Raw genomic sequence first — 25,329 nt, forward strand, 5'->3', positions numbered from 1 at the left:
GTCTAGAGATACAGAACTATAAATATTGATAGCATTCATATTCTCCTCCAAAACTCAAAAAATAAGCCCAGCAAAAATAATTCCTGCCAAAGTTTATGTTATTATCATGATGTATTTTTACTTGTGTATTCCATTAACTCATAGCAATGTGGAGCTGTTAGCTGTTGTAATTTTCGAACTTGTACGCTGAAGCCAGGATCACAATGTGATGCAGGACTATGCTGCACTAACTGTCAGGTAAGATTTATTATCTTCTAAGTATATAATGAATCATGTCTTAGATATTTTAAAACACTTAGACCTGTAGCTGTAAGTAAAAATAAATGAACTTTCCAAAACTAATACTATACTCTATGTTAACTAACTGTAATTTAAATTAAAACTTAAAAAATGATTCTGTGAACCTTAACTGGATGTTTAGGTTTTCTTCTTATGCTGTTATTCTAACTTGATGCTGTTGTTCTTAAGCCTTGATTGAGAGCTATCATACAATTATTCAATACAGAAGATCTCCATTAAAAGGGTTTTATTTACTTTATCCAATATTTATATTTTTATAATAAAATATTATTACTAGCTGTGATAGGTATCTGTAAGTATGTAACATGGCAGTTTCTCATAAATGTATAAATAATGAAACTCATTAGAAGTAGGCTACAGTAGCATAAAGTTTAAACTACAAACTTATTATTTATTCAAAGATCGTATGATTGAAAGATCACATGCTAGTTTGTATGTTGAAGACGTTGACTCTTATCCACTATTTTCCTTTTCAGCTCCTGCAATATATTTGTAACAGATTTGTCATATGAGAATCCTTCTATTGAACTACCTACCATGGGTTCTGGGTTCTTGACTATCCTTGACTGGTGCAGTTTTGTAATTTTTTTTCTAGAATCTTACCATGTTGTTACATTCTTACCTCTGTGATCTTTTTATTGCCAACTGGAAGTCATCAATTAAGAAGTATGAGATAGAGGGACACCTTGGTGACTCAGTGGTTGAGCCTCTGCCTTTGGCTCAAGGCATGATCCTGGGGTCCTGAGTTTGAGTCCTGTGTCAGGCTCCCCATGGGGAGCCTGCTTCTCCCCCTGCCTGTGTCTCTGCCTCTCTCTGTGTGTCTCTTATGAAATAAATAAAATAAAAATTGCAAAGAAGTATGAGATAGATACCTGAAGTCTCTATATGAAAGTGTTAATTAACTACAGGGTAATTCAGGAGAATGATCATGATTGAGTTTCTTCTCTAAGAACTGCCTCTTTAGCTTTTGTTTTCCTCTGTTAATTTTCAGTTATTCTGTATCATATTTGTCATAGAATTACAAATATTCCATATTCACAAACTATGCTTTGAATAAGTATATTTTATTTGCAAATTGTCTAAGTTACTCTATTTTCACCCAAGAAATAATTATCCCAAGCTAAAAGTGATTTTTTTCTCCCTTGCACTGAAACACAAACAGAATTTTGGCTATCTTCACATCATATTTGTGTTATACTTTTCCTTGTGCATATGCTTATTTCCTGTTGTAGTTGATAACATTCAATTTTTTTCAATATGATTAGCATAATGCTTTATACAAAGAAGGTACTAATAGACATTAATGAATAAATAGATCATCAAACTATAAATAGAATAATTTTGAAATGAATATTGAGAAAGTCTTAAATGTAATGGTTTATTTTTTTTTAATTTCTTTTAGATTGAAAGATCAGGTGTTCAATGTAGGGGAGCAAGACATCATGAATGTGATATTGCTGAGTTTTGTAATGGAAGCTCATCAGAATGTCCAGTTGATGTGACTATACACAATGGACGTACATGTAAAAACCAGTATATGTGTTATGATGGAGGCTGCCAAGATACAGATGCACGCTGTGAGATCATATTTGGAAAAGGTAATATTGTTTTGTAACATCTACATAGTTGGCTCTTTATATTTTTATTAACATTACCAAGACAATTGGCAATTATATGTATAATTATATATATGCAAATTATATTTATGTATATAATTATATGTATGTGTATATATATATGTACATATGTATGTATATGTAACTTAAATTTTATCCAAATACTTATTCTGTTCAACATCTGTATGTATATATGTGTGTAGGGACATATATATGTGTAATTTAAATTCTAGCTATATATTTAAATTCTTTATTCTGTTTCACATCTATATTTTTATTTTTTCAAACTTTGTTAAGGTATAACTGACTTGGAAAGATACATATTTAAGGTGTATGAATTGATGTTTTGATGTTTTGTGAAATAATTGCCACAATCAAGGTAATTAATGTATTAGTTACATATATATATACCAAGAAATGAAATTGCTTGATTATAATATAGTTCATTTTTATTTTTTGAGGAGTCTATATAGTTTTCCATAATGGCTATACCAAGTTCATTCCCAACAACAGTGTACAAAGGTTCCCCTTTCTCCAAACCCTTGTTAGCACTTGTTATTTTTTAACCTTTTGATAATAGCTATCCTAAAAGATATAAGTTGTGGTTTTGATTTGCATTTTTCTGATGATTAGTGATGTTGAGCACCATTTCATATATCTGATGGTCATTTGTATGTCTTCTTTTGAGAAATGTCTATTCAGAGTTTTAGCTATTTTTAAATCTCATTATTTGTTTTTGCTATTGAGTTATATGACTTATTAGATATTTTGTATCTAATCAGATACATGGTTTGCAAATATTTCTCCTATACATCTCATTTTTCCTCTTGATTGCTTCCTTTATTAAGAATTTTTTTAGTTTTGGGGTGCCTGGGTGGATCAGTCGGTTGAGTGTCTGGCTCTTGGTTTTGGCCAGGTCATGATAAGAATGTGTTTCTAACACAAAAGAAATCTATACTTTTACCCCCCCCACACACACACTTTATACTCTTTTAGGTCAGAATTGCTTCTGTTTATATTGTATATTAGTTTAAAAGTGATTTATGTATCATCATCACAGCTTTATATTATTCTATAGTTGGTCATATATTTAGCTTTACCATTGAGATTTACATTTTTTTTTTGCATTGCTGCTTAGTGTGTTTTCATTTTAACTCCCTTTAGCATTTCTTGAAGGGTTTAGTTGTGATGAACTCACTTTGTGTTTGTCTGAGAAAGACTTTATTTTTAAAAGGCAATTTTTCTGGATATAGTGTTCTTGGATGGCAGATGTTTTTGGAACTTTAACCATATCATCCACTCCACCCTAGTCTACAAGGTTTCTGCTGAAAAACCACTCATAAAAAATCCATTAATAGTTTTGTGTGGGTTCCATTGTATATAAGTAGTCACTTTTCTCTGTCTCCTTTCAAATTATCTTTTTCTTTGACTTTTGATAATTTGATAATAATATGAATCTGTTTAGTTTTATCCTGGTTGATTTTATTTTGGATGCTTTGACTTTTGGGAACGTAGATATCTATTTGTTTTCCAAGATTTTGTAGTTTTTCAGCTATCATTTCCCTAAATAAGCTTTCTGCTTATTTTTTTTAAATGGCTGTAAAAATGCATATATTGATCATATGTAGATGTTTTATAATCCTGTGGAACTTCACTCTTTTTCATCACTCCCCCCGCCCCAGTCTGGATATGTCTCTTCAAATTTGCCTACTGTTTCTTCTGTTTGCTTGATTCTGTTGTTGAAGTTCTCTATTGCATTTTTGTTTTATGCTTATTTTTGTTTTTACTTTTACTATTTAATTTTAGTGTAGTTAACATACAGTGTTATATTAGTTTCAGGTGTACAATACAGTGATTAAGCAATTCCATACATCACCCAGTGCTCATCATGACAAATGCACTACTTAATTCCCCTCACCTATTTCACCCATTCCTCTAGTCACCTCCCCTATAGTAACTACCAGTTTGTTCTCTATAATTAAGAAGCTGTTTCTTGACTTGCCTCTCCATTCTGTTTCCCTTTGCTCATTTGTTTTGTTTCTTAAATTCCATAGGAGTGAAATTATATAGAATATGTCTTTTTCTGACTGAGTTATAGCATTATAATAACTTGCTTTATCTATGCTGTGCAAATGGCAAGATTCATTCTTTTTTTATGGCTGAATTTTATACTTCTTTATCAATTGATGGACACTTGGGATGCTTCCATAACTTGGCTATTGTAAATAATGCTGCTATAAACATAAGGGTGCATGTATGCTTTTAAATTAGTGTTTTTGTATTCTTTGGGTAGATACCCAATAGTGTGATTGCTGGATCCTAAGGTAGTTCTATTTTAACTTTTTCAGGAATCTTTAAAAAATTTATTTATTCATGAGAGAGAGAGAGGCAAAGATAGGAGGAGAAGCAGGGTCCCTGCAGGGAGCCTGATGTGGGACTCAATCCCAGGACCCTGGGATCATGACCTGAGCCAAAGGCAGATGCTCAACCACTGAGGCACCCAGGTGCTCCTTTCAGGAAACTTTATATAGTTTTCCATAGTGATTGCATTCCCACCAACAGTGTACAAGAGTTCCTTTTTCTCCATGTCCTCACCAATTCTTGTTGGTTCTTGTGTTGGTAATTTTAGCCTTTCTGACAGGTGCGAAGTGTTATCTCATTGTAGTTTTGATTTTCATTTCCCTCATGATGAGTGATGCTGAGCATCTTTCCATGTGTTTCTTGGCCCTATGCATGTCTTTTTGGAGACATATGTTTATGCCTTCTGCCCATTTTTATATTGGATTATTTGTTTTTTTTTTGGGTGTTGAGTTGGATAGGTTCTTTATATATTTTGGATACTAACCCTTTATCAGATATTTTCAAATGCCTTCTCCCATTCAGTAGGTTGCCTTTTAGTTTTGTTGATTATTTCCTTCATTGTGCAGAAGATTTTTATTTTGATGTAGTCCCAGTAGTTTATATTTTCTTTTATTTCTCTTACCTCTGGTGACATATCTAGAAAAATATTGCCACAGCTGATGTCAGAGACATTACTGCCTGAGCTCTCTTTGAGGATTTTTATGGCTTCGGTTCTTGCATTTTAGGTCTTTAATCTGTTTTGAGTTTATTTTTGTATGTGGTATAAGAAAGAGGTCCAGTTTCATTCTTTTGCATGTAGCTGTTCATTATTCCAAACACCATTTGTCTTTTCCTCATTACATATTCTTTCCTGTTTTATCAAAGGTTTTCTGACCATGTAATTTTGGGTTTATTTCTGGGCTCCCTATTCTGTTCTATTGATTTATGTGTCTGTTTTGTGCTAGTACCATACTGTTTTGATTACTGCAGCTTTGTGATATAATCTGAAATCTGGAATTGTTATACCTCCAGCTTTGTTTTTTTTCTATTTTAAGATTATTTTGGCTGTTTGGATCTTTTGTGGTTCCATACAAATTTTAGGATTTTTTTTTCTAGGTCTATGAAAAATGCCGTTGGTATTTTGATGGGGATCGCATCAAATGTGTAGATTGCTTTGGATAGTATAGCCATTTTAATAATATTCATTCTTGCAGTCCATGTGCATGGAATGTCTTTCTATTTCTTTCTGTTGTTTTCAATATATTTCATTAGTGTTTTATAGTTTTCAGAGTACAGATCTTTCACCTGTTTAGTTAGGTTTATTTCTAAGTATCTTATTATTTTTGATGCAATTGTAAATGGGATTGTTTTCTTAATTTCTCTTTCTGCTATTTCATTACTAGTGTATAGAAATTCAACATATTTCTGCAGATTTATTTTGTATTCTGCAACTTTGCTGAATTCATTTAGCAATTCTAGTAATTTTTTAGTGGAGTCCTGCAGGTTTTCTAGATCTAGTATTGTCATCTGAAAATAGTGAAAATTTTACTTCCTCCTTACCAATTTAAATGCCTTTTATTTCTTTTGTTATCTGATTGTTTTGGCTAGGTCTTCCAGTGCCATGTTGAATAAAAGTGGTGAGTGGGTATCCTTGTCGTTCCATATTGAGGATGATGTTCACTGTGTGTTTTTCATATATGGCTTTTATTATGTTGAGGTATATCCCTCTAAACCTATTTTGTGGAGTATTTTTATCATGAATGGATGTTGCATTTTCCAAATGATTCTACATCTATAGAAATGATCATATGATTTTTATTCTTTCTTTTATTGATGTGATGTATTATGTTGATGGATTTTGTGAATATGGAACCACTTTTGCATCCTGGGGCTAAATTCCACTTAATTATAGTGAATGATTTTTTCAGTGTATTTTTGGATTCAGTTTGGTAGTGTTTTCTTGAGGATTTTTGCACCTGTGTTCTTCAGATATATTGGACTGTAATTCCTTTTTCAGTGGTGACTTTATCTGGTTTTAGTATTGAGGTGATATTGGCCTCAAAGAATGAATTTTGAAATTTTCATTCCATTTTTAGAATAGTTTGAGGAAATATATAAAGTCTTCTTTAAATATTTAGTAGAATTTGCCTATGAAGCTCACTTGTCCTGGAATTTGGTTAAGAGGTGTTTTTGTTTTTGTGTTGTTGTTTTTTTAAAATTACTGAATCAATCTTCTGCTTGGTTATCAGTCTGTTCAAATTTTCTATTCTTGTTTCAGTTTTGGTAGGTTGTATATTTCTAGGAATTTATTCATTTCTTCTAGGCTGTCTACTTGTTGGCATATAGTTTTTCATAATCTCATAATTATATTTCTGTGGTGTTAGCTGTTTTTTCTCCTTTTTCATTTGTGATTTTGTTTATTTTAGTTTTCTCTCTCTCTTTCTCTCTCTTTCTTTGATGAGTCTGGCTGGAGGTTTATCAATTTTATTGATCTTTTCAAAGAACCAGCTCCTCGTTTCAAGAAATAATAGCTGAAACTTCCCTTATCTGGGGAAGGAAACAGTATCTAGAAACAGGAGGCACAAAGATCCCCCAACAAAATCAAAGACAGAAGGTCCACACCAAGACATATAGTAACCAAAATGGCAAAAAGTAGTGATAAAGAAGTGTTAAAAGCAGCAAGAAAATAGAAAACAGTAACATATGAAGCTTTGTAAGCCTGTAGGCCCTTTTTTTCCAGCAAAAACTTTGCAAGCCAGTGGCATGATATAATCAAGATGCTGATAGGGAAAAATCTAGTCAAGAATACTCTATCCAGGGGCACCTGGGTGGCTCAGTTGGTTAAGAAAACAACTCTTGATTTTGGATCAGGTCATGATCTCATGATCCTGAGATTGAGCCCAGTATTGGACTTTCTACTCCCTGGGAGAGTCTGCTTGAGATTCTCTCTCTCCCTCTCCCTTTGCCCCTCCCCTCTAAGATAAATAAATCTTAAGAAAAAGAATACTCTATCCAGCAATACTATCATTCAGAATTGAAGGAGATATAAAGAGTTTCTGAGACAAACAAAATCTAAAGGATTTCATGACCACTAAACCAGCCTTACAAGAAATATTAAAAGGAACTCTTTGGAAAGAAGAGTGTGAATGAGAGTGTGTAAAGTCAAAAACGTAAAAGAAGTAAAAAGTGTTTTTGTAAAAAATCAGTCAAGGGATTCATAAAATAAAAGAGTGTAAAGTATGACCCTATATACTTAACATATGGAGGCGGGGAGAGGAGTAAAGAATGGGTTTGAACATAAGTGACCATTAACTTAATAAAGACTGCTATAGGCAGATGTTATATACAAATCAAAAACTAATAGATATGCAAAAAATAAAGACAAAGGCTTCCAAGTATACTACTGAAGAAAATAATCAAACCACAAAAGATAAAAAGAAGAAAGGATCATAGAAAAACTACAAAAATAACCACTAAACAAGGAAAAAAATGGCAATAAATACGTATTTATCAGTAATTACTTTGAATGTAAATGGACTAAATGCTCCAATCAAAAGACATAGAATGTCAGAATGGATAAAAAAAGCAAGACCCATATATGCTGCCTACAGGAGAGTCATTTTAGACCTAAGGACACCTGCAGATTGAAAGTAAGAGGATGAAGAAACATTTATCATGAAAATGGATGTCAAAAGAAAGTAAGAATAGTGATAGTTATATTAGACAAAGTCAACCTTGTTCTTGTATTGTTTTAGTCCTGCTTTGGTATCAGAGTAGTACTGGCCTCACAGATTTTGAATGTGTTCCCTCTATTCCATTATTTGTAAGAGTTTAATAAAGATTGTCATTAATTTTTTTTAATGTTTAAGGGGGTTTGCCAATGAAGCCATGTGCCTTGGGTTTTTCTGTGCTGGGAGAGTTTTGATTCCTAATTCAACTTTCATTCTTATTATTGGTTTAAGAAGATTTCCTACTTCTTAGATTCAAGATTCATGATTCAGTCTTCATAACTTTTGTGTTTTTAAAATTACCTGTTTTTTCTTTTGTTATCTGATTTGTTAGTATATAATTATTTCTAATAATCTATCACATTATGTATTTCTGTGGTTATCTGTTGTATTGTTAACTTTTCCATTTCTCATTTTGGCTTTCGAGGTTTTGTTTTTGTTTTTTTTTTTAGTTAAGGTAGTTAAAGCATTGCCAATTTTGTTTACTTTTTGGAAAAACTAGTCATGACTTTCAATGTTATGTTACTGTATTCTAGTCTCTATTTTATTTATTTCTGATTTTTCTTTGTTATTTCCTTCCTCTACTAAATTTCAGCCAAGTTTCTTCTTTTTCTACATCCTTGTGGTATAAGATTGTTTGTTTAAACCTTTGTCTTAAAAGATTTTATACATTATTTGAGTGAGTGAGAGAGGGCATGGTCATGAGTGGAGGGAGGGGCAGAGGGAGAAGCAGATTCCACAATGAGTCTGGAACCCAACTTGGGGCTCAATCCCAGGACTTTGAGATCATGACTTGATCCAAAATCAAGAGTCCTATACTTCACTAAGCATTTGTAGCATAAATTTGACTCTGACATCTTTTGCTTCATCCCATATGTTTTGAAATTTGTGTTTTCTTTTTCTTTTGTATTGAGATGTATTTTGATTTGCCTTTTTAATTTGACCAACTGCTTATCCAGTAATGTGTTGCTTAATATTCAGTATTTACATTATAGGTTTTCCAGTTATGTTTTATTTTTGCTTTTTAAGTTTTTGTACCATTGTGATTGGAAAATATACTTAGTATGATTTCAGTCTTCTTAATTTTGTAATATTTGTTGTTTCTTTTTAATATGATTTAACCAGGATTCTTCTGTGTGTACTTGAAAAAAATGTGTATTCTGTTTTTCTTAGATAGAATATTTTATGTATAAACTTCATGTATTCTGAAGTATGCTTCAAGTAAAAAATGTTCGTGTAGAAAAAATTACTTTAACTGAGAGTACTTGTTTAAAATAAAGCATATCAGAGGCAAAGTGGGCAGGGGATGGGTAAAATAGGTGGAGGAGGTTAAGAGTACACTTATCATGATGAACATTGAGTAATTATGCTTAGAATTGCTGAATCACTAAATTGTATGTCTGAAACTAATACAATACTATATGTTAACTATTCTGGAATTAAAATTAAAAACTTAATAAAATTAAAAAGTACGTGAAACCTACACCTAACAGAGCTAGAAAAGAAAACAACATAGAGTACCTGAGTGGCTCAGTTGATTAAACATCTGACTTCAGCTCAGGCCATGATCTTGAGGTCCTAAGATCAAGCCTTGCATTGGGCTCCTCACTCAGTGGGTAGTCTCCTTGTCCCTCTGCTGCTTCCCCTACTTGTACTCTCTTTCTCTCAAATAAATGCATAAAATCTTAAAAAAAAAAAAAGAACAACAAACAAAACCTACAACCAATACAAGGAAGGAAAATAAAGATTTGACCCTTTTTTCAAATTCTCAATTGTCTTGTTTATTTTTCTCCATGATACTTATCATCACATGACTCATTTATTGTCTATCTCCCTCACTAGTTACTAGTAAACAGTAACTTATATATCTTATGTCCATTGCTTTATCTCCGACACATAGAATATGGCACAAAATAGTTGCTCCATCAATTTTGTTGAATAAATGAATAGCAAAGGCTTGTTTTACAACTGTATTTTGCTTTTATAAGCAGCTCACATATCTGGCTGTATGGTGAGGACTTGAATATTGTAACAGCATATTTTATTCATATTAATAGAATGCCTGAAGAAAAGGGGATTAAATGATAGGTTTGTTTTATAGACATAATGAAAAAGACAAGAGATACTTTTTAGAGTTGGATCATTGAATTTCATCATTGTCAAGTCTCCAGACTGTCTTCCCCATCATTCTCTTGATTTTTTCCTTCATGATGTCCACGTGGTATTTTTCTTCAATTGGCTATGTAAAGATGGGACTCATCCTTGTTATTAACAAATGAACATGGTTAATGGCGAAAGGTACTGATGAATCTCATTCTGTTATTCCAAGTTGGACTTTAACCACTTTGTGGAGAAATGTTTCAAATCAGTCTGTTGTATGTAACTGGGCTGGGAGAAGGTCAATGATAGGGAAAATGGGCTTATATATTTCTACCTATCTCTTTTTCAAGAAAGAACAGTCTTTTCCGGAAGTCCCCAGCAGAATTTTCCTCAGGTTCCACTGGCCATGATTATGCCACATGCCCAAGATCTGGTTGCAAAAAGGGATTGGGAAATGTAATGTATGGCATTTTTCATTCTTTCTGGTAGGTGTTGGTTTCTTCTAGCAAGAAGTAGGATGTAAGAATATTTTAGGTAGGTACGTGAGTTATGAAAGTTATTTATTGTGAAAGAAAAAAACAAATAGTGCCGGCATGGCAGTAAAGGGAAACTGATTCTTAAAGTCTGTGTCAAGGATGTATAATGGAATTGCAGAGATTGTGGCAATCTGGAGAAAGTATATCATGTCTAAGGAGGGCAAATGAATCTCAGTTCACCCTAAATTATGAAACTGAGCTGCCCACCATGAATACAATACTGCATGATATACAAAACTAGAAAGATGTGCAAAACACCAATGATAAAGATAAAAACAAGTTATATGAACAAGTGGTTATAAGTCTTATGCCACCTACCACCAGCTGCATCTCTAACCCTTCCTCAGTGCATATGTATGGCTTTAACAGGAGTTTCCTATAACCAGTTGCCAGAAGGAGAAAAAAATGAGGTCTGATACAGATGGTTCTGTCCAGTATTTTGACATCAGTTGGAAATAGATGCTTTCTGGTTATTACAATCAGGAGTGTCTGAAAACCAGCAATCTAGGAAACTTTCTCTAGAAAATCTAGAATTTTTTTTAGATTCTAGAAAATCTAGAATTTCTAGGAAAATTCTCTTATTGTGCAGAACTCTAGGCAGTATGTCTGGTTTTCTACTTTGTCTGAAAAGAGATGTCCAGAGGTACAGTTCCATTAATCTTGATATTTGACAGTAGCTAATGATATGCAATTGATTAGGAATTGGAAAAATAAGATTGAAAAATTGGTGACAGGGAGTTCTAGAGAAGTTATATGTGGTTGTGCTTCTCAGAATAAGCATGTAAAGCTCACCAAAGGGCATTACACATAGAGAAGGCTCTCAACAATAAGATTAACAAGGTAATCTGTCTTGTGGATGTTAGTCTCTTTCTCCAGATACCCTAGTACTTTCATAGTGAACCCACGTACAAAGAATTCATGGCTGCAAGGATAGAGACAGTGAATAGTTTCAAAAATAGGAACTTCCCTAATCAAGATGATCTGGGTATCTTTGTTGCTAAGTTAACAACCAGTAAACAGTAATGAGATAGAATTCAGCTTCTGATAAAGCACAATGCCTTGACAGACTGGCCATCCACTGTGCCAGTATGATGACATTAGATCCTTCTAGATATTTAGAGGGTAGAAATTTGTTCTCACTAGAATATAGACAGATTTGGGTATGGATTTATCTTTTTGGCTATCATACTTCTATTAGTAGTATTAACTGTGGACTTTTAAAAGTTGGATGTAATTACATAGAGTGAACTTAATAGATCTTAAGTGTATATTTTAATGAGTTGAAAGATGCACATATTCATATAATCTTTACCCTAATTAATTAAAAGGCAGAAATTTTCCATCTACTCAGTATGTTTCTTTGTACCTCTTTTTAGCTGATCTCTTGAATACAACACTTGTTATCTTTCCCATTATCATAGATTATTTTTACCTGTTATTGAACTTTATATAATAAATAGTATTTAATTGTGTGAGTGTACCAAAAATAGTTTTTACATTCTAATGTATGTGGACATTTGTATTATTTCCATTTTTTTCTGTCATGAATAACAGTGCTATGAACCTTCATATATAAATCTTTTTAAAATACATATTTCTGTTTGAATAAAGATTTAGGGAAGAAACTGCTGTCTTAGAACAGCTGTATATTTAATTTTATTAGAAACCTGTGCAGTTTTCTAAAGCTGTTGTACTGCATTGTACTTTATTAGCCACATAAGAATTTTAGTTACTCCATCTCCTTGGTGACATTCTGTGCTGTTAGTCTTCTTAGTTTTAGTCACTGAAATGACTAAAGAACATATTAAAGAAATATTAAAGAACGAGAACATATTAAAATATAAACATTATGAATATTTTCTCGGTATGAGGCTTCCCCCTTCACTTTTTCATGGTGATATTTGATAAGAAAATCTTAATTCTGACGATCAGTTTATCAAATATTTTTCTTTTATAGTTATTTTTAAAAATTGTGCCTACTCCAGGGTCATGCACATTATTTTTCTATTTTTTCACTAAAATGTTTTGATTTAACTTTTCTTTTAAATTGAATTGATTTTTCGTATATGGTGTGAAATAGGATTGAGATTAATTTCCCCCCATACTATCATCATTTCTTGAAAAGATTTTCTCATTCAGTTGCTTTGATATCTTTGTTAAAAATCAATGGATAATGTAAGATAGTTCCATTTCTGGATTCTCTTCTGCTTCATTTATCTATTTGTCTATATCCCTATGCTATTGATTACCATAGCTTATAGTAAGCCTTAAAATCAGGTAATGTAAATTATTCAACTTTGTTTATTTTTTTCAATATTGCTTTGGATTTTCTGAGTCCTTTTCATCTCCATTTAAACTTTAACATTAATTGCTAATTATAAAAAATCTTGCTAATTTCTAAAAAAAGTTGCCAACTTGGATTTTAATTGAGGTTATATTGAATTTATAGATGAATTCTGGATTGACAACAATGTAGTGTTTTACAAACCATGAATATGCTTTTTAAGAAGTGTTTTTTTAGTTTCTAGTGAACATGTTTTTTATACCTTTATTTTATATTTTTCCTAACTACATTTTGGGTTTTAGCACGATTGTAAAAAGTGTTATTTTTATGAAACTTGGTTTTCCAGCTGTTTGTTGCTAAAAGTAGAAATATAATTTATTTCTTTTTGTATCTTGATATTTTATCTGTGATTTGAGTAGTGAAATAAAATGATGCCTACTAGATATAGAGAAGTCTTATTCTAACTGGTCACCAGAGAACATAGAACTGTACTGATAAAGGTGTAGAATTGTTAGACGAGAAAAATGTTGCATAATAAGAATTCAGAGTACTTGGTCAGAATGAGTCATCATAAGAAAAATTTAGCAGCACATTGTGTATATGTGCCTGGTAACTAAACAAATGTTCAGGGATTTCAGTTATTCTCTGTACAAATGCTGACAATGATGAACCAAGAAGATATGAAACTTACTGCTAGAAGCATAATGATTGTATATGTTCTGTCTAAAAAGTTAACTTTCACGGAGATCATTGGAATTTGTTAATGGTCTGCAGTATCTAGATTACTAGTTCTTCTGGTGGTTTTTGTTGACTTCCTTGGATTTTATGCACATGCACACGCACACACACACACACACATCTTCTGAAAATAATGTCTTTTTAAAAAATTTTTCAGCAGGTATGCCATATACTTCTTTTTCTTTCCTCATTCCACTGTATAGTGTCAATGTTGAATAAAAGTAAGGAATAATAAAGAATCCATGTGTTTTTGTGATTTTAGATGGAAAGCATTCAATATTATACTTGCTTAATAAGTATAATGTTACTTATATGATGTTAGCCATAAGTTTTTCCTGAATGTCCTTTATAAAGTTGAGGTAATTCCCTTCTATTTCTAGTTGTTCCATAAATGTTCAATTTTTTCAAATACTTTTTTCATATTTTTTGAGATGACTATATTTTCTAATAATCTGCTAATATGGCAGGTTATATTTATTGATTTTACAGGTGGTAAAATACCATTTCTGGAATAAAACCTATTATATATTATTTTTTGTATTCTGGATCTGATTCATTAATATTTTACTAAAGACTTTTGCCTGTTGAGGTATATTAGTTATAATCTTTTTTGCAAATGTTTTTGTCAGATTTTAGTATGAGAATTATGTTATACTTAAGATGAGTATAAAATGTTCTCTTCTATTTTTGTTTTTTCCTTAAATATTTTATTTATGTATTTGAGAGAGAGAGAATGTGTGAGTGAGGGGAGGAGCAGCGGGGGAAGGAGAGGGACAAGTGGACTCCGTGCTGAGCACGGAGCCTGATGTGGGGCTCCATTGCAGGACCCAGAGATCATGACCTGAGCCAAAACCAACAGTTGATGCTTAAGCCATTGAGACACCCAGGTGCCCGATTCCCTTCTATTTTCTGAGAATATTATTTCTTCATTAAATATTTGATAACATGTCCTTCCTTCACTGTTTCCCCCCTCAACAACAATAATTTGGCATTCATCCATAGACCTTTGTGAGAGAGGCTTTGTGGAAGCTATGTGATCCAGCACCATATGCCAAGAGACTTGGAAGGAGTCCCACTCACCTGTGCATTGGATAATAGGCATATAAAGCCCAGCTGTGGACTCTGCTATGGACTCTGCAGTGGCTTGGAAAATACTATATTAGACACCCACTGATGAGAGAGCCTTTATGGAAGTCCAGTTTTCCAGAAGAGAAGTTCACATCTTTGGAGCAAAAAAATATATGAGTTTGGATGCATTTGGAGGGTTTTAGTGCTACACACGGGAAGGCAAAAGGAAGTCTGTCAGCACTCAGCCTGGTACATTACAGGATTGAGAGAAGTCCTATAAGCTTAAGAATTCTGCCACAAAAGGGAGCAAGAAGATGGAGCAGATCTAGCCAGAGAGTTACTAAAGCTCCCACCCACCTTTGTTCTAATTGTCTCTAGGTGTCTCCATTAAGTTGATTTCTCCAGTAAATCTTTCTGTTCAGTTATTCTCTTTTTTTTTCTTCTTCGCTGCATAGCTGTAAGTTCTTAAATGATATTCTTGAGCCCTTGCAGGGCTATTATCATTTGTATATAGCTGCCTCCTTATTTCTTGGTGAGGGGATGAAAGTTAGCATCTCCTACTGTGCAATCTGGCTGATCTTATTCTTTCTCAGTAGAATTTTTTAAATGGAAGAGAAGTAAATGTGTGTCCTTAGTAAATGTGTATGATCTCCTAGTTCATTTCTTGAGAAAATGTATAGGATAATCTTAAAAAGAGAAATGAAGGCTTCAGAAATTCCTTACCATAGATTATTTTCTGAACATTAGTATCCATAAGAAGTCAATTCATTTAATTAATATTTGGCCCCAAACTCCCAGACTCAAAGTCTGTCATACATTTTCAGATACAGTATAGATGGTGCTCCTTTGTCTTTGGCCCCTAGAAAATGCTTAAGCCATTGAGCCATCCAGGTGCCCCATTCCCTTCTATTTTCTGAGAATATTATTTTTTCATTAAGTATTTGATAACATGTCTCTCACTGTTTCCCCCTTCAACAACAATAATTTGGCATTCTTCTTTGTAATAATTCGGTACACTTGTTGAAATGACAGATACAAGAACTGTGGCTATTGATAGTACTTGTGATAGTACTTATGCATATCTGAGGTAAAATGAAGTTAGAAACAAAGAAATGGTGCTATGGTAGAATCTATAAAGGTGAAATGGTGCTATGGTAGAATCTATAAAGGTGAGAATAAGATCAATAGAAAGTTTCAGGAATTATGAAGGCAACAGGTATTCAAAATGGTCATTCAGTTGATCTTTGTGTGATCTCATTAATGGTAATGGATTGCTTGTAAAGTATCTATAAGACTGTTTATGTTAATAGCTGATCTTATGTTAATAGCTGATCTTGCTTAACTCAGTATTCCAAACTCCTCGATTCCTAAAATGTATTTAAATAGGTTGGCTGGCTACCTGAGCTCCCACTGATCCTCTAAACAGTGGCTCAGTTTGGAGCTCTGTATGGATCAATCTGATCTTCCTGTTACTAGTAAACAGTGGCATCTGGTGTAGTATATTTTGTATGTGACACCCATTCCGAAGGTGTTTTGGTTTACTGCATTAGCAATCCTCTTTACTGGTTAAAGAATAAACTGTTACTGCACAACTGTGGTTCAGGGGGCTTTTTCTTCCTCATATAATATTCCAGAGGTAGGCATGTTCTCAAAAACATCTCAGCAGCTTGGCTATATGACATTTACCAAGAATCTGTGGTTTTTCTTCTTGTTCAGCCATCGCTTGTGTCTCTGGTAGAAGATAGTTTCCCAGTACAAAATCTTTCTATCAGCCCATAGAATCGAGGAAAGAGGAAATGAAACTAACTACCTTCTACTTACTGCCATTAACTTGATTTTTTGATATATAATGTCTGCTGATTTTCCACTGGCCAGAACCTAGTTACATAACCACATCTGGTTGCAAGAGAGTCTGAAAATTTTTTTCTTTATCTTGGTGTTTGTGGCCCTGCTAATAATAAACTCCTATTATTACTAAATGAAAAAAAAAGGAATGAATATTGGGAGACAATTGCCAGTTTCTGTGCCATATTTCCTCGCTCCTTAGTTCAGCATTAGTCTTAGAAGTTATGGTGGCAGGGTACTCTTGCTACTAGTCATGTTGTCTGGAGTGCCAAAGTTTATATAGAGAAGGTAGAGATCAGTATGGATCAAAGTATCATGAACTATTTTATTGATTATAAGAAGCAAGATTTCATAGATTCATCTCTTTCTGTAGAGATCTCAGGATTTTCTTAGTACCAATTTCCAGAAACTGTCTAATATCCACATGGTTACTGTGGGAAATATCCTATAGTAAAATATGGTATTATACCTTTATTCATATTTGGTTGTACAGTAGTGGATACCTAACCAGACCTGGTCCAATGGCAGTACTCTCAAACCTTGACACAGTTGGGCCCTGTTAAGGTGAGCATCTGATTCATATTAAGAGAGATAGGGAAGTTCTGAAGTCTTTTCTGGAATTTCTGGACAGTTGAACCAAGAGAATTTTCCCTCTTAAGCTCTAGAGTTTTTGTCAGGTATGCTTTTGACCATGTGGAGAAAGGTGAGCCTCAGTAAAACAGAAAAATGAAGCTGGAGTGTAAACATAAATGAAAACAAGAGAAAGAAAGATAAACCACCTGTTATTTATTCCTTCAATGCCAGTGTAATAAATTATATTCTGTTCTTAGTCTCATAATTTTTTACGTATTTTCTGAACTTAATAGAAATGTATTTATCTATATTTCAGCTGGTGTACAGTAGTAATATATAGCTTATTGGAGGTGGAAAACAATTATAGGTCGGGGGCTTCAGATTCAATAATTAAGCTTATGGTTATTTATCTTAAATATCTTTGAAGAGTGTTTTAGAAGCCATGAGGAAGATATATCTACTCTCTCATCATTCATTTGTGGAAAATTTAAAATGATTCTATCTGCAAATTCGTTGGCACATGTAGGATTGGTATTGTCTCTTCCAGTAAATATATTTAGGGAACCACAAAACAGAAAGTATAATGAAATTAGTGAGGTGACATTGGAAACATAATTAAGAAGAGATCATTAGGCAGTTTTTTAAAATATTAATCTTTAAAAATCTCTATTGCCTCAAATAGAATAGGTATAATTCAAGTTGGGGGTCTTGGTTTTGGACGTCAAATTCCATAAGGAAGAAAGATTATGGAATATAGTTACCAAAGGTGTTGATTTTTTCTTTCATTGAATAAATATTTATCTGACACCTTAATTGGGTATGACATTACTCTTTTAGCACAGGAAACACAGTGATGGACAAGACAAAAAACGGTTCCTATTGTTATGGAGGTTATAGTCCAGTGAAGGGTTCAGGCAATAAATATAAAAATAAAGATTCTGTCGCTGGATTGTAGTGTACCAGGCTGAGTAAAGATTATGGAAAGAAAATTGGATTTTATCCTTGGTATAATATTTAAGCAGAGACTGATACATGGTTTTTATTTTCTTAAAAAAATCATTCTGATTTATGGAATGCAGAATGCTTCCACTCTCCACTATAGAAAGTGGAGAATGAAAGCAGGGAATCAATTAGAAGGCTTTTTGTAGACTATTAGAAGAGAAATTGATGTTATATCAGGTTAGAGTTGTAGCCTGTTGTAGTCATACTCTGGCTGTATTTAGGAAATTGTGTCAATAAGACTTGGATTGGGTGGTAGAGGCAGGTAGTAAGGGGGAAAAATAAATCAAGTATGATTCCTGCTTTGGCCTGAGTATCTGGTTGACTACTGGTCCTAGAAACTGAAATAAAGTATAGAGGTAAATCAGAATTTGGTTTTAGGATATGTTGTAAAGATGAAGTTGAGTCAGATGTCAGGTTATGAAAGTTAAAATTTTAGCTAACATTTCAGTGTCTCTGTTTATTCTAGTTGAGGTGGGATAGCCATCTAACTGGAAATATAAGCGAGTAGTCTCTAATAGTTGTCAAGGAGTATAGCCTCAAACTTCCTAATGCTCAATGCTATTTATGAGGATTGCCTAAATTATTTGCAATAATTTCCCAACACTCACATTTACTGTCCTAGTACCAGCCATGCGTAAATATCTATTCCAGTGCATTAACTATTTAATTGTACCTCATGGCATTGATAATAGGATACAGGGAATCTAAATACACTATTTATTCTATAGAAGGAAATATGTTCATAGTAGATTTGGTCAGTATACTAGATATAAGGGAACATTTTGACATGTGACTTCACGTTTGCAAGGTGTTGCCCTTTTAGTGTTTCCATCTCACCCTGGAAGACTCAGACTGATCTGAGAGAAAGCCCCTAACACTAGTGAAAGAGGGTATTCAAGAGAGAAATTAACAATAAATTTCATTGGTACCTTTAGATGCAATAGATAGACTAATGAAAAATAGGCTAGATGAAGAACATCACTTTCAACAGAATTCATCTGACTATGGATCTTTTTCAACTTACAGTGGAGTTACATTTTAATAAACCATGCATTTAATACACTTAACCAGGGCCCTTGGGTGTCCAGTGGTTGAGCATCTGCTCAGGGCATGATCCCAGAGTCCCGGATCGAGTCCTGCATCAGGCTCCCCGCAGGAAGCCTACATCTCCCTCTGCCTATATCTCTGCCTCTCTCTTGTCTCTCATGAATAAATAGATCTTTGAAAAAACAATACACGTAACCTGTTGAACATCATAGCTTAGCCTACCCTCCCTTAAAGGTGCTCAGAAAGAACACTTATATTAGCCCATAGTAGGGCAGAATCACCGACCACAAAGCCAATTTTGTAATAAAGTGTTGAATATCTCAAGTAATTTTTTGAGTACTATAAAAATAGTACAGATATGGGTACAGAATGGTTGTAAGTGAATTTGTTGTTTACATTTATGATCCTGTGGCTGACTAGGAACTGTGGCTTACCACTGCTACCCAGCATCACAAGTATCATACGACTTAGCCCAGGAAAAGATTAAAATTCAAATTCTGAGGTACAATTTCTACTGAATGTATATTGCTTTTGCACCATCATAAATTTGAAAAATTGTTAGGTTGAACTATTTTTAGTTGGGGACTGTCTGTAGTCTGTGATTAAATACAGTTTTTATATTATCTCTCTAAATTGGACTGAATTATCCAATTTCTGACTTTTCTTGAATAATATCTTCGTGTTTAACAAGCTCTGAATTGGCATTCCTAACCTGGTATCTAATATTTACAAGTTAACTGATTAAACATTGTGAATACTTAGAAATAACATCACTTTTACTAATGGTATCTATACAGTTGCCTTTGATGGACTAATGTTTAAAAATGGTGAAAAGAGAATTAGGAGATGGTAAAGAAAGAAAAATAATATAGGGGAAAATGTAACTAATGAAAGGAGCAGGTAAATGAGAAATTCTCTTGATCATAAAAGAAAATGGAGAAGAATTAGATGGGAATTCACAATGGCTAAATAGACATCATCTTAACTAATTCTAACAATCCATTGAGGTGTTGTTTACTTTTATGGATGAAGCAGCTAGGTTTAGCAAGTTTCATTTTAGAGAAAGTAACTGTGCTAGGCAGAATTCTTTTATTTTTTATTTAAATTCCATTTGGTTAATGTAGAGTGTAATGTTAGCTTCAGGTATAGAATATAGTGATTCAACACTTCTATAAAACACGTGCTCATCACAAGTGGACTCCTTAATCCCTACCACCTATGTAACCCATTATAAACCCACCTGCCCTCTGGTGACCATCAGTTTGTTCTTCATAGGAGTCTGTTCCTTGGTTTACCTCTCTTTTTTTCCCTCTTTGTTCATTTGTTTTTTTTCTTAAATTCCATGTTTGAGTAAAATCATATAGTATTTCTCTTTCACTGACTTCACTTAGCATAATATTCTCTAGCTAAATCCACATCATTGCAAATGGCAAGATCTCGTTCTTTTTTATGACTAAGTAATACTCCATTGTATATGTATATCACATCTTCTTTATCCATTCATTAGTGGACATTTGGGCTCTTTCCATAATTTGGCTATTATAGAAAATGCTGCTATAAACATCAGGGTGCATGTGTCCCTTTGAATTAGTATTTTTGTATCTTTTGGGTAAATACCTAGTAGTGTAATTGATGGATTTTAGGGTTCTATTTTTAACATTTTGAGGAACCTCTGTACTGTTTTCCAGAATGGCTGTAGCAGTTTACATTCCCACCAACAGTGCAAGACAGTTCTCCTTTTTCCACATCCTTGCCAACATTTGTTATTTACTGTGTTAATTTTAGCCATTCTGACAGGTGGGAGATGATATCCCATTGTAATTTTGATATGTATTTTGCTGCTGATGAGTGATGTTGAGCATTGTTTCATGTGTCTGTTGGCCATTTGTATGTCTTCTTTGGAAAAATGTCTGTCCATGTGTTCTGCCCATTATTTTGGGTGTTGAGTTTGATATATTTTGGATACTATGCCTTTATCAGATATGCCATTTGCAAGTATCTTCTCCCATTTTCATAGGTTGCCTTTTAGTTTTGTTAATAGTTTCCTTCACTGTGCAGCAGCTTTTTATTTTGATGTAGCCCCAGTTTTTTGGGGTTTATTTTTGCCTTTGTTTCTCTTCCTTCAGGGGACATATTTAGAAAGAAGTTGCTACTGCTGATGTCAGAGAGGTTACTTCCTGTGTTCTTCTCTAGGATTTTCATGGTTCCATGTCTCACCTTTAGGTCTTTCACCCACTTCAAAATTATTTTTCTGTATGGTGTAAGACAGTGATCTAGTTTAATTCTTTCCATGTTGCTATCCAGTTTTCCTAGCATCATTTGTTGAAGAGGCTGTCTTATTCATATGGATGTTCTTTCTTGCTTTGTTGAAGGTTAATTGACCATATAGTTATGGGTTCATTTCTGAATTTTCTGTTGTTTCATTGATCTTTGTATCTTATTTTTGTGCTAGGACCATACAGTTTTGATCACTGCAGCTTTGTAATACAACTTGAAGTCCAAAATTGTGATGCTTCTAGCTTTTCTTGTTTTTCAAGATTGTTTTGGCTATTTGGGGTCTTTTGTGGTTCCATGAAAATTTAAGACTCTCCTAGTGTACAAACCTTGGATAATCCCTTCCCTTTGAGTTGGGACAGAACCAGTGAATATGTGATGGAATATCATTCCCGTGATTATAGTATGTAGTAAAGATGAAGGAATTTTGAATATGAAATTAAGATCCATAATTAGTGAACTTTGAGTTAATCAAAGGGAGATCATTCTGAGTGGGCTGTGAGCCATTTAAAAGATGAGAGATGTCAGAGAGATTCTCTTGCTGGCTCAGAAGAAACAAACCGTCATGTTGGGAGAGGGCCTATAACTGGGATGTGAACAGAATACCTAGGAGACAAGAGCAACCCCTGGCAGATAGTAAGAAAACTACGGTTACAAAACAACTTGAATTCTATCAACAACCAATGAGCTTAGAAGGGGACTTCAGCCTCTGATGAGACTGCAGCCCCTGCTAATGACTTTATTTAGCCTTATGAAACTCTTGAGCAAAAAGAACGCTCACTTGTGTGATATTATAAATGGGTGTTGTTTTAAGTTGCCAGGATTTTGGTAATTTTTTACACAATGATGAGTATTAAATATAGTAATGAAGGAAAAAGTAGTTAATCATTTGACAATTTTGCTCCCTTTATTTTAGACTTCCTGAAGATAAAATTAGGTATCTTCAATTAGATTTTGTTATAGACCTGGCTTTTTATGAGTTCCTATTCATAATCTAGGAAAGTAAGTATAGTTTTCTTGTATTATGTATTGTATTGCCTTGTTTCACAGAGCACTCTCATGGTTTATGCTTCTATAACTCTCCTTACCCCTCATGATATCTTTTGTGATGGAAATGACTCAAAATGAAATAAAAGGAGATATAACCATGAGCACTGCTTATCACTTCAATTCTTTTTTCTTGAAGTGATAAGCAAGAAACTTTTCACTAGGAAAACTTTTGAATTAGATACTAGTAGAGAAGGCAAAGCAAGCATATAACATATGAGGGAATGGACTAAGATGAGAAAGGAAGGGAGTTTTAACCTAAATATATTTCTAACTTTGACAGGTTCAAAAAATGCACCATTTGCCTGCTATGAAGAAATACATTCTCAAACTGATAGGTTTGGGAACTGTGGTCTAAAAAGAGGCCAGTATATATTCTGTTCATGGAGGTATGCTATGCAAATATTAGGTACTTTTTTTTTGTTTCATAAGATTCTATTTTTAGATTTTCTCTCTACATCTCATTCATCCCAGTGGTTTCAAGTATCACATGTGTTTGGGAATGAATGGGAATGAATCTTAAATTAAATTCTATAGCCCTGACATCTTTCTTGTGCCATAGGCTTAAATTTCTGTCTGTTTTTTTTTCTGTATGTGGGTGATCATTAGGCTTCTAAATTCAGTCCAAGATTGAAAGTAATAATAGTCATTGCACCTTTCCTCTTTGAACCTGCATTTTTCTTTACAAAAATGCTATCCCCATTCACTTCATTGCTTGCTCAAGCTGAAGACTACCCAGTGTTTATAAAATGAATTTAATTTCCCCTGCATCTGAAAAGCAAGCCCTTTGATATTTTGGTCATAAATTTAATTTAATAAACATCCCTTAAGAATCTACTATGTGCCTGACACTGGGCTAGCTCCTTGTTAGCAAAGCATACATGACCCTTGTACTTAGGAATTTGTACACTGGTAAGCACATCATGTATTGTTTCCTTGGTTTGTTATGCTATTACTTTTGTTTAGAAATACCTTACTCTCTGCCTATTAAAATTGGACTCAGAAGGCATCTTCTCCACGAAATTTCCCCTAATTGCTAAGTTAGAATGTGTCCTTATCTTAAATCTTCATAAGAATTATTTTATTTGTAGCACTTTCAATAGGGTTTATATTACATTAAACGGTAAGGTCCTTGAGGGTAGGGATCACAACTTATTTATCTTTCTATCTTTCTACAGAAGGATATGAAATACTTGAGTGAATCAATTATTTGACAATAAGTATATAAATCTGCACAGGGAATAAAAGACCGTTAGCACCATTGAAAGATAACCTTGTAGAATATTTGCTTCAAATATTAGTGTTAAAATTACACTCTCTCTAGTAACATTTAACATAAATGGAGGTCATTCATTTTTTTTTTGTCAAGGAAAGCTAATCTGAAGTATTCCTAATAAATGCCTAATGTGTAATAATCATATAATTTTATTATGTTTGCAGGGATCTTCAATGTGGAAGATTAATTTGTACTTATCCTACTCGAGCTCCTTTTTACAAAGAAAATACTGCTGTGATTTATGCCTTTGTACGAAATAATTTATGTATAACTATAGACTACAAATTACCTCACTCAAAACGAGATCCAATGGAGGTTCCCAGTGGCAGTTTTTGTGATGAAGACAGGGTAAATGATTTAAAATCTATTTTTGTCTAATTTTATTCATTTCTTTAATAAATATTTTCATTTAAGTATCCAATTTCAATTCATTTCTAGTGCTATATAACTTTAAATCTTTCAATAAGGAGAAAATGAATAAGCTTCACTTTGTCTTCATATATTAAGAGGGAAAAGGAATGTTTGATATCCTTCAGAATTTCAGTATTATGACCAAGGAAACTCCTAAGTATTTCAGGGCTGTAGTGTAGAGAGGAGAGATCTTGGAAGTATATTAAGTACTCCATAGCATGGAAATTCACTTTCTTTCTTAGAGAAAAGAAGAAATCTCACTTTGTAATATATGTCTCCTTGTAGCCCAGTATATAAGACCATAACTTACATCAGTCTTCTTGGAATCAAGTCTTCAAAACTGATTTTTTTTTCTTTTACATTTTAAAAGTTACCTAACCAGTCTGAGGTACTATAACTGTATATAAAGTGAGGATAATAATAGCATTTACTCTATGGGGTTATTGCAAAGATTAAATAAAATAACTGTAAAGTGCTTCATATGATGCCTGTCACATAGTGAAAGTTAAATATAGATTGGCTATTATTATTGATTATTATAATTCATTATCTCTGAGGCTAACTCAAATCTGGAGAAAACATACAATGAATAAATTTACTTCAAAATCTCATTTAATTCCTGACCAGATCTTTGCTTATGAGGAACCATAATATAGTATATGGTGTACACATTAAGTACTAAGATGTGCATACATCTGGATCCCTGGGTGGTGCAGCGGTTTGGTACTTGCCTTTGGCCCAGGGCGCGATCCTGGAGACCCGGGATCGAATCCCACGTCAGGCTCCCGGTGCATGGAGCCTGCTTCTCCCTCTGCCTATGTCTCTGCCTCTCTCTCTCTATCTCTCTGTGACTATCATAAATAAATAAAAATTAAAAAAATGTGCATATATCTATATTCCAATGTTTTCATTTAATAAATGATTTTGAACAAATTTTTAATATGTGAAATGTATATGTTAATAGCCATTTCTGGTGGTTTAAACTATAAGTTTAAATAAGTTTATTATAGGTAAAATATGTAGTCTTCTTAGTATTGATTTACTCTTCATGCCTCTGAGTCATAAATGCTTCCTTGATGGATGTATATACGGAGGAGCTCAGTAGATAGATATATTTAGGTCATGGAGCCAAAATAATTACAAA

The 25,329-nt window shown here is 33.3% G+C and overlaps 1 protein-coding gene across 1 annotated transcript in view; it reads left to right on the plus strand.

The window, feature by feature from the left end:
- ADAM32 (ADAM metallopeptidase domain 32) overlaps nucleotides 1-25,329 on the plus strand; it is a 185,744-nt gene that overhangs the window by 100,256 nt on the left and 60,159 nt on the right. Inside the window, exons 14-17 of the mRNA XM_055335462.1 lie at nucleotides 145-237; nucleotides 1,703-1,898; nucleotides 22,782-22,887; nucleotides 23,939-24,122. Of these exons, the coding sequence (XP_055191437.1) occupies nucleotides 145-237; nucleotides 1,703-1,898; nucleotides 22,782-22,887; nucleotides 23,939-24,122 (579 nt within the window). The remainder of the gene's footprint in view (nucleotides 1-144; nucleotides 238-1,702; nucleotides 1,899-22,781; nucleotides 22,888-23,938; nucleotides 24,123-25,329) is intronic.

This window comes from Nyctereutes procyonoides, unplaced genomic scaffold (genome assembly GCF_905146905.1).
Source record: "Nyctereutes procyonoides isolate TBG_1078 unplaced genomic scaffold, NYPRO_anot_genome, whole genome shotgun sequence".
NCBI classification, from domain to species: domain Eukaryota; kingdom Metazoa; phylum Chordata; class Mammalia; order Carnivora; family Canidae; genus Nyctereutes; species Nyctereutes procyonoides.